General features: G+C 38.8%; 1 protein-coding gene across 2 annotated transcripts in view; it reads left to right on the top strand.

Annotated features, from left to right (window-relative positions):
* Positions 1-10,107, top strand: part of LOC137993018 (uncharacterized) — an 11,977-nt gene extending 1,870 nt beyond the window's left edge. The window contains exons 2-5 of one of the 2 annotated variants that reach the window (XM_068838670.1): positions 1,545-4,262; positions 5,662-5,767; positions 6,148-6,384; positions 7,086-10,107. In XM_068838670.1, the coding sequence (XP_068694771.1) occupies positions 1,700-4,262; positions 5,662-5,767; positions 6,148-6,384; positions 7,086-7,533 (3,354 nt within the window). In that variant the 5' untranslated portion in view covers positions 1,545-1,699 and the 3' untranslated portion in view covers positions 7,534-10,107. Of the gene's footprint in view, positions 1-1,480; positions 4,263-5,661; positions 5,768-6,147; positions 6,385-7,085 lie in introns of those variants that run through there. The other variant, XM_068838669.1, reaches the window with a different exon arrangement.
* The last annotated feature ends 2,393 nt before the right edge of the window (positions 10,108-12,500 follow it).

The following is a 12,500-nucleotide window of genomic DNA, read 5'->3' as shown; positions in this document are numbered from 1 at the left end:
GGAGGGAAGACGTTCATCGATCCACTTATTTAGCTTTGCTTCGATCTTTGCTTCAATCTTCTCCCAGTTTTCACAAAATTCATCGTCAGAAGTTGTAGTAGGCGATTTCGGCGAAGAAGTAGCCTTCTGTTTTGCCTTTGGTTTGCCCATTTAGAGATTTTGGCGGAGAGTTCAATCAAGTTCTCCAAAAAAAAAAGATGATCAGAGTAAAAGATAAACCGCCATTTTGGTATCACCAATTTGAACAATTTTACGCTTATCTTCCGGACTATTACGAACATAATCGTCAGTTACAGAATATTTGAAAAACCTTTAGGACTATATAAAAACTTGGCGAAACATGCATAATTAATTACGATTAAGTGACAAGAATTACATATTTGAGTGAGTTACAGAGTGTTTGAAAGAATGTAAAGCCTAAAGCGTAAGTGTCAGATTGACGTGATGTACTTGTTGGTTTAAATTAGGCTTTTTCTTAATTTCTATGCATAGCCTCCTTGAGTGTAAGTTTTTGTTCTCAGTGAAGGATTCTGTCCCCAGTGAACTTCGTTCACGTGTGATTTATAAATTCACTTGTGCTTGCTGTAATGCTTGCTATCTCGGCGAAACTGGTCGTCATTTTTCCACACGCATCCGTGAACATCTCACTTCAGACAAGTCCTCACACATCTTCAAACATTTACTAAGCTCAGAACGTTGTCGTCAATCTTGCTATGCAGATTGTTTCCAAATCCTTTATTCCGGCCCTGCTAAATTTCAACTTAAACTCAAGGAGGCTATGCATATAAATTGGGAAAGCGCTAATTTGAACCAACAAGTTCATCACGTCAACCTGACACTTGTGCTTCAGGCGCGTAGCGTGGTCATTTTTTCAAGTACGCACAATTACATATGATCTAGAAACCTAAGTAAACTGAGCGAAAAATACTGCGTTCTTTATTTCTTGTCGAAATAGTTGTGTGAATACAAGCAAAGAACAAAGCGTCTTGCCCTTATTTTGAGCAAACTTGGCGCAGACAAAACATTGTTTTGGTTGTGCTAGCGTGACTGGAATTGTCAAGAATGTTCTCGGAACGTCGCTCCTTTGTCAAGAACGTTCTTGGAACGTCGCTACTTTGCAACCTCGCCTTTTTGTTGCACGCTGGCCAAACAACACTGAATTGTTGGAGCAAAAAAAAGTACAATGCAAAACTAAGTTAGAACATGGTATAGCTTGTGTTCTAGTTTTTAGAATTTAATCAAAGTGGTGCTTTCATCACGAAATCTTGGTTGCGTACAAGTAACATGTTAAAAAATAGAAACAATTGCTAAAAAATTCAAAATTTTCTGGTCACTTCAAGTACACACGTGCGTATATGCGTATAGGACGCTACGCGCCTGTGCTTTAGGCTTTATATTCTTTCAAACACTTTGTAACTCATACAAATATGTAATTATTATCACTTAATCATAATTAATTATGCATGTTTCACAAAATGTTGCATAAATTTGTGTCTGTCCGAACATTCTAGGGTGGTAAAGATTACGTATTGTGTGATTTGCAGGTTATTGTCTCCTGGTTTCGCTTCAAAAGCTCAACACTGAGGCTCCTATCTCATTGCTTGTCAGATTTCGCCCTACCTTACACGGTAGAAGTAAGGATTGTCGATTTCTCCGAACTAAAAGAAAAAACATTTCGCTTTATTGCTGTGATCGCAAAATGGCGGAAGGAGACGTATCGGTTGCAAAGGTGTTCAATTATATTTGTGGACGCGGTGGATTTGCCTATTTTTCGCAATTGTTACATCCTCCGTCGCCTTTGGCGAAGAAATACAATGCATCTTCGGTGATTTGGTGGTATGAAACGGCGAAAAAGTCCGGTTCTTTTGATTCAGGTGTCAACGGGTTGCTTTTAGCCACCGGTGAAAATGGAAATGGATATGGTATTCGAATCAACTTGAAGAAAAGAATGTGTTTAAATTATTCCTTGTCAGGATCTTGTCGTTTAGCAGGCAAATGTCAGTTCTGGCATTTGTGCAAGGCGTTTCTTGAGGGAACTTGCAAAGGGAATTGTGGCCGTTCACATGACTTCCACGACGACGAGAATAAAAGCAAAACCGCTGAGCTTGGATTTGAGAAGAAAACAAACGATAGTTTGAAAAGTATCATCGCTGGAAGTTTGCCTCAGGTTTGTCGCAGTTACCTGGAAAGTGAATGTGGAACTCGGAATTGCCCGCATCTTCACATTTGCCCAAAACAGGTTCTCGCAACTGAATGCGACCACGAGTGTCATCTATCGCATGATTTTTGTCTTCCTCACAACAAGAATATTCTCAGCCATTTCGGTCTCAAGCCTCCACCGTCATTTAAGATAGAGGTGATGCGGTGCAATATTTTAGTCCCCAAACAACACAAGGCTTTTAAGGACAACAAGAAGCAGCTTGAAGTTACCCGAGACATTCGAAGACGCGATTGCGACAGACCAGAAAACGAGGAAAAGGAGATGCTCGGCGGGCGTGTTTTAGTGAAGAAAAAGTTGTGCTTGTTTTACCCTTCTAAAGCCTCATGTAAAAATCCAACTTGCCAGTTCTGGCATGTATGTAAAGGATATTTGGAGGGGAAATGCTCTGGTTATTGTGGTCTCTCACATGATTTTCATGATGAAGGTAACATAAAAAAAATTCAAATACTGGGACTTGAAAAGAATCCTGATGAAACGGTAAAAAACATTGTTGCCAATAGTCTGCCTCAGGTTTGCCTCAGGTACCTGAAAGGCGAGTGTTTTTCCACTGGTTGCCCCTATCTCCACATCTGCAGCTTTACTGCTCGAGGAATATCATGTAACTGCAAATTGTCACATGAACTTGCAAGTGCTGACCCTCATAATATAAAAATTCTCAAGCAGTTTGAGTTGGTTCCTCAACCTTCGAAGCTCCATGTAGTTTACCATAACATTCTGATTCCGAAACATCAGAAGAGATTTGATGAGAACCAAGCCAACGCGAGCTCCTGGTTGTCAACTCCTTCACGAACCAGTAACATGAAGTCTGTTTCAGATCTTTCGCCGCATATGTCCTTGCCTCATGGACATGAAATGCAAGGCAATATTGAGACAAGCACAAAGAAGAAGAATAAGAAAGGAGAAAAGAAGTGGCCTAGGAAGAGAAATAAAAAGAAAACTTGTCATGATAAACAAATTGGGGGATTAAGAGACTCGTGCACGAATGAAGAGGGACTTGAAGAGAACAGTTCAGATTCAGTTTCTGACAATGAAGATGTTGAAAAACCAGATATGTACGCCACCTCCAAATTTACTTGGGAACTTGATTTCACAGGAAATAAAGATTGCAGTAAGAAAGATCCTATTCCAGAAAGACATGTCTCTGCGCCTATTGAAAAAAATCTGATTAGTCTTTCAGATGATGACTGGCAAGATGTGAATGACCCAATTGATAGCCCCTTTTTTTCAAACTATGAGTTACTTTCACAAGTTGATGAGATGTTATGTGGTGGTGGGTTTGGACCCTCAAACGAAGCAGGATCCGTGTCTCCCTGGAGCTTTGATCAGACATCACCTGAGCAAGAAAGTGTCTCAGTAAATTCGGTTTTCTGGTGCATTTGCCAAGAATACAATGGTCAGGTTCCATTTTCAGAGATATCCCAACGCCTAGACTTGTTTCCAGCAGAATTCACTGATATTGCTGCTTGGTTCAAGAAGCACCAAAGCAAATTTGTGACCATTGAAAACAGAGAAGGCGACATAGAAGAAGTTCGGGCTATCCACCCCAGAGCAAGAATTTGTTTCACCTACTTGCTGTCCAAAAACGGCTGCAAGGATCCAAAATGCTTCCGCTACCATGTCTGTAAGAGCTTTCTTGCAAATGGCGTCTGTCCATTTGGAGAAAAGTGCTGGTTTAGTCATAGTCATAATTTTAGAAGCCCACACAACAAAAGAATCACAAGCCATCTAAAGTTAAAAGATTTGTCGGAGGAGCAGCTTCGAATTCTCATCTCGGCCTCCGTCCCTGAAGTTTGCCGTGATTATAATGGTGGGTCCTGTCAGAGAGGGTTTCAGTGTTATGGAATACACATCTGCGAGAATCTTGTGATGGGAAAGTGCAGGAAAGGAGAAATATGTCCATTTGGCCACCAACCAAACCTTGAAACTCCACAGGCTAAATTAGTCCTTGGAAGATATAATCTTAGCAAGGTTCCAGCCCGTGTTGTATTGGGGACGCTGCTAGTTCGAAGACAAAGACTTGATGTCGAGAAAACTCCAAAGGGTAAGTGGAATTTCCATTTTTTGCTAATCGTTAGACTATTGCGCAAACTTAGTTATATCTTATGGGAGAATGCTTGCTCTGTAGCCTTTCTAAATCTGAGAACAGTGGTATGACACTTCAAATAAGCTGCTGCTGTAATCGCTATTACCCAATGCATAAAAATGTTGAAACTGCCTTTTTGATTGTAAAAGAAACCGCTGTCATAACTGCGCTGGAACAGTTTTTTTCTCTCCGAAAAAAAACGTTTGGTACTGAGTTACTTCTAAGTGAATTGACGGAGAAAAGTGAAAGTGTTTGGCGTTACACCTAAACAACTTTCTTTCAGAAAGGTGCTTTCATTTTGCTGGGTTTTAGGCGTTGACTCGTTACCCCTCGTTTTCAAACGATGTTTTGTAGGATCCAGTGTCTTCACATTTGCTTCTTGTTTGACAGTTTGTTTCAGTGAATATAAAAGGTTAACGTACATGGAGTCGTCTTCTGAATTTTGAGCCTTCAAATTATCAGAGAAATTCTATCCATCAGAAACTGATAAATTTTTGTTTCATAGCACGAAGTTACATTTTCTCATGTACAGTGAAAAATTTTAAGGCAACAGCGCTCCCAAATATCTGGGATATAGTGCTTTGAGACATAGCTAATCTTGAAACGCACTTTAAATTCTTAAGTCAGAGCTACTTTGTGAACGATTTGCCTCTGCCAAAATTCTTCTTATTCTTTGGATTTCAAACCTATGTTAACTAAACACCAAGTGACCCAAGTTTTAAGCCTTGATTTCAAAAAGAAAACTGTTTATTTTAACTGGCATTTTCCTATTTAATGGTGGGCCATTACAAACTTTAAAATCTTTAGAAAGCTGGATCAAGGAAAAAATGACGTAAAAGACTCAATAGTTTAATTAAGAATGCAAAGCGTGTTTTCGCGGCTGAATTAATATGCAACACGGGAGTTTCCGGCTCTCAGACTTTTAAACCAAGCTGAAATGTTAAGCCAGCGAGTAAATGACGTAACTTTCCCTAGATCCAAGCCTCTGAGGTCCAATCGATCAGTTTTGAACACGAGTAATGGCTGACCGTGAAATCCAAAAGTAAACACCCAGTCGATAAAAAACTAAGCTCAAAAAGTTGCCTGTCAGGTAAGGCAAACACACTTTTAAAATCTGAAGAAAAAAGGGAAATGATTTTGTATCATAGGAGCGCTTTTAAAAGTCATGAATTCATTGCATGGTGACGCTTCTAAATGTTTCCGTTCCATGCTGATATCTTACTGACAGGGGGATCGTGGAAGTAGTAGGCTGCATGAATAACATGTTCAAGGATTGGGGCCAAAAACAAGAATTCGACCAGCATAGTTCTAGGTATACGTGAGAGCCATTACAACTGTAATATGTTTTGTCTTTTAGAACGGGCCAAACCAGAGGTGGCAAAGGTATCAGGCATTTCAGACATCAGTAGGGAAGCTGTTAGTACACTTGAATTGGAAGGGCTGAATCCTCAACCTGACGAAAGGTAACGCAACTTTTCCGGGTTTTTTTTTTTCAGAGAAACCTTGTTTCCTGTCATAACTCTGCTTCCTCTAAAACCGATGATATATAGAGCTGTTGATTTTTAATTAGCACATCGTGAGAGTTTCCTTGTTGCTTTTAATAAATGCATGCAGCCACACCAAAATTCTTACCGAAGGCAATATAAGGAAGCCTTTTTAAAATTTGTTGGATTTCCACCACCGAAAAGAGGTCATTATTACCAAACACCCCAGTTTTTTTTTTTTTGAGATTGTTTGAGAAAGGTTCCCAAATCATAATAAGAGCGATGCATGTTGGGTGCAGACACTAGGATCGTCAGTATATTTGCTTAGTAATTATTTTAAATCTTTTTTTTTTTCGCAGTTCCTTTGACTTGCCGATTCCGTTGGTTCCCGAGTCACCATCTGCAGGTCCAAGTCGTTTTCCACTTCAGTGGACGATAGTTCCTGAAGATGTGGAGTACATTTGCGTTCCTCTCTCGACAGGCTCTGATGAATTTAAGTTAGCCGAGAGCTATTTTCATCGGTCTATGTCTAACAAGGCAGCTATTTTAGGCATTGAAAGAGTTCAGAACCCGTTCATGTGGGAGAAGTATGCCAGGTAAGAAAATACTTGAATGAATGGAAAAAACGTTTAAAATACATGTATGAAGTGGAACTGGTGAAATATTCCTCGCTGGACTCTGTTTTTCCAAGGTTATTTGTTTTGGTTTTGATGAGCCATGACTAAAAACGTCATATCCCTGGCTGACTCTTTCGTCGTCTTAAACTAATTCTTTGTCACAAAGTAACGATTATTTATTAAGTTCCTGTCATAGAAACCAAAGAAAGTTCGCTCTGATTTCAAAACAGTACTGTAATCCTGGAGAAATTGTTTGGGCTACTTAATCTCCTCCTCACCCACTACTAACTCGATTCTCGCGCTTTGTTTACATTTGCAGTGATGAAAAGAGTTCTTTCTTCCAGGGTTCTCGGTTTCAGCTGCCACGTTTTAATCTTTACTTTAATATATATCTTCTTTAACATCATCCGGTCGTACAAGGAATTCTTGTGTAGGCATCACTATCATAATCTTGATATTCCGCAAAATTTTGAGTAAGATTGAGTATTAATTAAATTTACGTACTTATTTCTTGTATGTTTGTTGCGTCCTTTGGAAACACCTTTTGCCATGTCTTGTTGTATCAGTTTCTTACTCCATCTACGTGTTTTTAAGCATTGAGATAGCCGTTCTAAGAATGACGGTGATCCGGGGAAATTTATGCTACATACCTAAGGGAAATTATATTTTGAACTCTGCAGAAAGAAAGAACAATTGGAAAAGAGATCATCTCGCTTGGAAAATAGCCCACTGAATGAAAAGCTTCTTTTCCATGGAGCCGATTGGCAAAATGTGCCCAGCGTTTGTGAGGAAAACATCGACTGGCGAGCGCAGGATGAAGATCGCGTGGCAGCGTTCGGTCAAGGAGCTTACTTCACTACTGAAGCAAACCTGGGAAATACCTACTGCAAGCAAGACCCAGAGGGGGTGAGATACATGTTTCTCGCTGAGGTGCTTGTTGGATCTTCAGCCAAAGGTGAGCCGTCTATGAAGAGGCCTCCCCAGAAGAGTGATGCTGCATCTAACGAGCGCTGTGATTCCTGTGTGGACAACATGGATATGCCCTCTCTTTATGTTCTGTTTGATTCAGATCAATATTATCCCACCTACATGATTCAGTATAAAATGAAATCTAAGGTAGTGCGTTAATTTCCTGAAATGAAGCTCAGGGTGTCATCTCAAGGTACAACTTGAATTTTGTTTAACTTATACTCGAAGGTATTCTATCACACTTGCAGCAAAAGATATCTGTTAGCAATCATTTGTCACTTCAAATGTACAAAGCATGGCTTTGTCTCGTCAAACAATAAGGCTCTGATTGGCTGTGATATCATCACTACACATACCGAGATGGATAAATCGCTTCAAGTACTGCGAAATGGTTTTCTGACATGTTCGAAACTTATTTCGCAGCAGTCATGGAGCACCTCAATATTATCGCAAAGTATGGAAAACTTCAGTGTGGAAAGTGCTTTTGTACGTTGTTAATGCATTCGTTTGATATTTTTTGCCTCAGACGATTGCAAAGCTCTGCTCGTTCTGTCAAAAAAAAATTGTGCCTAAATTGCAGGGCTCGAAACAATTTCCGGAGAGTCTCCGGACACGATGACCGGCCAAATTCATTTTAGCTCGGTCACGTACCATTTCTGGCCTGTCAAATTATATAAAATAGATAACTCTTAAAACAGGGGCCCATGAACCAAAACTGGCGTTTTATTTTTCCAAAAAAGTGGTTGCCTAGAGCTTATAGCACTTTAAAGCACCCATTGTCAACAACGGTTCTTGCTGCATTTCACCCAGGATTTCAGATCAAAGTTCCGCAAATGACAATACACAGCGACTTGCTACAACTGAAACAACTGAGCAGCATGTAAATTTATTTCATTTTCAAAACGATCAAATGTGACCGGTCAACATGACCGGCAAGACGAAAGGTTGACCGGTCAACTCCCAAATCAGTTCGGACACTGTCCGTTGACCGGCCGTTATTTCGAGCCCGCCTGAATTGAGTACTTCGACATTTCCCGTGAAGTAGTCTCCTCTGTATACTTGAATGTGAGAATAATTCAAAACGTTAAGATGTTTCGGAGGAGTTTTTCTTCTCTAGATCAGTTGGGTGTTTGTTCAAATCGTTAAGATGTTTCGGAGGAGTTTTTCTTCCCTAGATCAGTTGGGTGTTTGTGCATGGATAATTAGGTGTTGTCCGACTAAGAATTAGAATCCAAATCATTCGTAAGACTTGGGTTTCGAATCGCATTAGTCAGAATTGGTTTTATACCATGAATTAACCCGAAATGAACGCTAGACTAGTTTTGTTGCCGGATCTTAATATTCGCCTTTTTTCCCTATATTTTTCACCGAACAACATACTTGTGAAACTTTAGTGCGTTGATGAAGTAATATTTCAAAAACGCGTGCGAGTGTTTTACCGAGGTTTCCAAACACGAGAAAATTTGAATTCAGTGGCGTCCAGGTAGTTCTGAAACATGGACGGGTTAGCTGAGGATGAATTTTGCCGGTTTCGACCGCCCAAAAGTGTGCAAGAAGAAGATTCTTTGCTTGTACAGTCCATGCCTAAAAGTACACGGTACAAAGACTAGTGGGCCGTTGAAGTTGTGTATTGCTTTTTCTAATTGATTTCCAAACACTCGTTCTTCAAACAATACCGTTACAAGAAGACAGGGGTGGCAGAGTATTCTTAAATCATTCTAGTCCTAGTCACGGAATGTGATACTCTTGGGATGGCCTGCTTCTTTGTTGTAAAGATTCTCCCATGCTAAATTTGCTGTTTTTAGGTCAAAACTGAGTAAAAATCTAAATTAGAACATTCCTGACAACCCTTTGAGAAAATATGAAATGTGTTTATGGCACAAAGAGCTATTCGTGTTTAATTTTTGGCAACTTTCTGAAGACATGGTCTCCAAACTTGAAAAAACTTACCAGATTTTTAAGTTTCAATCCATTTCCATCCTCTCTATCCTTGGCCACAAACAACAATAAATAGCTTCAGTGCCTTCATTGGCTATTGGCAACAAAACTACAGCATTATTTTTTGGTCTTCATTGATACAAAGACTTGCATGATTCATTCATATAACACGAGGGCTGCATCTTGTGGCAAATATCATTAAATTTTCACGTTTAAATCAACAGCACAATTCTTTTTTATGCTTTGGCGTGAAAGCGTGGAATTGTCTTCCATCGCGAGTGTGTAATCTACCTAAACTGGCGTTTAAGAAATCAATTCGCAAAGCTTTATTCGCAGCTCTAGAAAGCGAGGAGGATTATATTGAGACACCCAATTTACTATCCAAAATTAATTTATATCTTACATAACTTTTTGTAACAATTCACTGTCCATCTTTTCGCCTGTTTAGTTTGTTTAGTTTATTAAGCTACTTAATATCAATCAATTGTGTAACTATATTTATCTCCGTATGCGAATGATTGTATTTTATTTATAGTTTATTCCTGTCATTTTTCATAGTCTGTTATTTGAAGCTTACAAATTGGTTTATTTTCTTCTTTTTGCCTTTTTTTCCCTGCACAACTCGCCTCGACTAGCTTACGCTATACGCGAGTTGTACATGGCCTTTTTTTAATTGTTAAATATTTTAATAATTAAACTTTATTAAAATAAAGTTTTATTGTTGTTAAAGACGTCTTTTAGTGTCCTGAAATGTGTCTAAAATAGCGTGACACTGCCCCTCTAAGTGCATGTTGAAACTGAACAATGTCACAGAATGTAAAATTTGATTTAATTATTATATGTGATTTATTTGATAAAAGGTGTTTATAAAAACGTTGAAACTGATCTAGATAAAAAAAATTTTAAAAACTGAATTTTCGACTGCAACTGCGGTCTTCATCAGATTGACTAAAATATGCTGTTCGAGAGTAATATGCTAAAACTAAAATAAGAAGTTACTTTATCCCCTAGGGCTTCAATAATGTCTTATAGACAGAAGGGAATGGCTTCCGCTCGTTCACCGCATTTTTGTCTATTGTGGAGTGCCATGATTCCAAAAAGATTCTTTTGTGCCAATCATTGACATTCTTTTCTAGAATTTCCTCATAGCCAGTGTCAATGTCATGGTCAGTGGTTTCGGCGTAATCTTTTATTGCCGACTCTTTGTTATTATTAGTTCCTGGTTTATGGTCCCCGCCACGTGAATTCCATGATCTCTTTGTTATGTGAAATCACACGATCGGCATTTAACCTTGTACACAATGCCTTTTGTTTTCGTTTCTTTTGGGCGATCCTTTGGTTTCCTAAAATAATGAGCGAAAGATCACGCCGAAGCCACTGGCCATGACATTGACACTGGCTATGTGGAAATTCTAGAAAAGAATGTCAATAATTGGCACAAAAGAATCTTTTTGGAATCATGGCACTCCACAATAGAGAAAAATGCGGCGAACGAGCGGAAGCCATTCCCTTCTGTTTATAAGACATGATTGAAGCCCTAGGGGATAAAGTAACTTCTTATTTTAGTTTTAGCATATTACTCTCGAACAGCATATTTTAGTCACTCTGATAAAGACCGCAGTTGCAGTCGAAAATTCAGTTTTTAATAATTTTTTATCTAGATCAGTTTCAACGTTTTTATAAACACCTTTTATCATATGATGGATACTGATCGCCTATCAAGTATTTACATGTGATTTATTTATTTCACCAAAATAATAATGTAATATCAGTTACATATTCTTTCATTTTTTCATTACTAAGAGTGATTTTACATTACCCAAAGAGAACAATAACAATATGATTTATCACTGGTATTTTATTCTTGTAAAATATGTTCAAGTTTTATGTATTGTTCATATTGGGGCTGGGTAACTTTGGAGTCCACTGTTGGGTGCATCAGATGACCTTTTAGAATAATAATTATTAGAAAAATGTTTTTCTGGTGTGGAGAAAAGAAGGGACTGAGTTGGGTGGTATTGAACTGCAGCGTTCCAGTCATTTTTTTTCAAGCCGGGGTCATTAAGACTATTTAAGGGGTCACTCAGAAGTCGTGTCAGCAGAGGCTCTTTGGCTCACACGTTCATAAGACGAAACAGATCTTTTTCTGAGGTTAAAAACCTGGCTACCGACCAATTAATCATTTTTCAGAAAGAAAAATTTCAGTCGTCTTTAGAAAAAATAGGCACGCATTGCGTACGTGTGGTAGTGCTTTAACACTGCGCTGTATTCCATATTGTCAACTGAGCTGTGGTTTGTCTTCCAGGAGATTCAAATAGTCTTTAGTCGCGTAATGTGTAGCTGTAATAGTGCACGAGATTGTTTTGGTATTGTATATTATTGTAGTGCCATGGTAGAAGTCTTAGGTAAATAGCCCCCTGAGAAGACATGTGGTTACTAGCAAAGTACTAAACCCCGAAAGATTGAAGAAAATAAAAGGGAAACGAGAAGCATTGGCTTCTAGGCAGACATGATCCTTGTCAAGTTCCCTCACAACTTCTTTCACCACAAGTTTAAGCGTGTACTCTGAACAGCTGACAGCTGTGTGTTTACTGAAGTTTAGCCCCGTCCGGTCGGGCGGGGTTAGTATCTGGATGGGTGACCTAAAAAGTATTCTACTTAGCACCGAAAATTATATTTTAACGCTCAAAAATGCGAACTAAGAAAGGTACAAATTCTGTTAGCTTGCTTTATGCAAATCAAATATAGATGCAAAAGTAAATACATATTGATACACAGTTTTTAGGAAGAGCAGAAGGAAGTTTTCAGGACGGTCGATCGAGAATAAAATATTTTGCCATCAGCAACAAAATTTACGACATAAACAACATTAATTTTGCACCGGGAATATAAAAAGTTACCATCAGCTAAAAACATTTTGGCAGATTTTTGCTACGTTCAATTTTGTTATTGCACTTTTGGCTGCACAAGTAAATCGCAAAATCGAAAGTGACATCGAATTCAACGGGCGCCGTGATCAAGTTACCGCGGCGTGTTTACTCGCGAAACAGTGAAGCATCGGTGTCACATGATGGCAAGATACCGGGTTTTTGTTTTTGTTAGTTTACTTTTTCTTTCAAGTATTCATCAGCGTCACAATTTTTTGCTGATTTTGGGGCTCATTTTGTTGAACCAACAGACCTGTTTAT

Source organism: Montipora foliosa, chromosome 2, assembly GCF_036669935.1.
Source record: "Montipora foliosa isolate CH-2021 chromosome 2, ASM3666993v2, whole genome shotgun sequence".
NCBI classification, from domain to species: Eukaryota; Metazoa; Cnidaria; class Anthozoa; order Scleractinia; family Acroporidae; genus Montipora; species Montipora foliosa.
The sequence above is the reverse complement of the archived record's forward strand: the minus strand, read 5'-3'. Positions and strand labels throughout refer to the sequence as shown.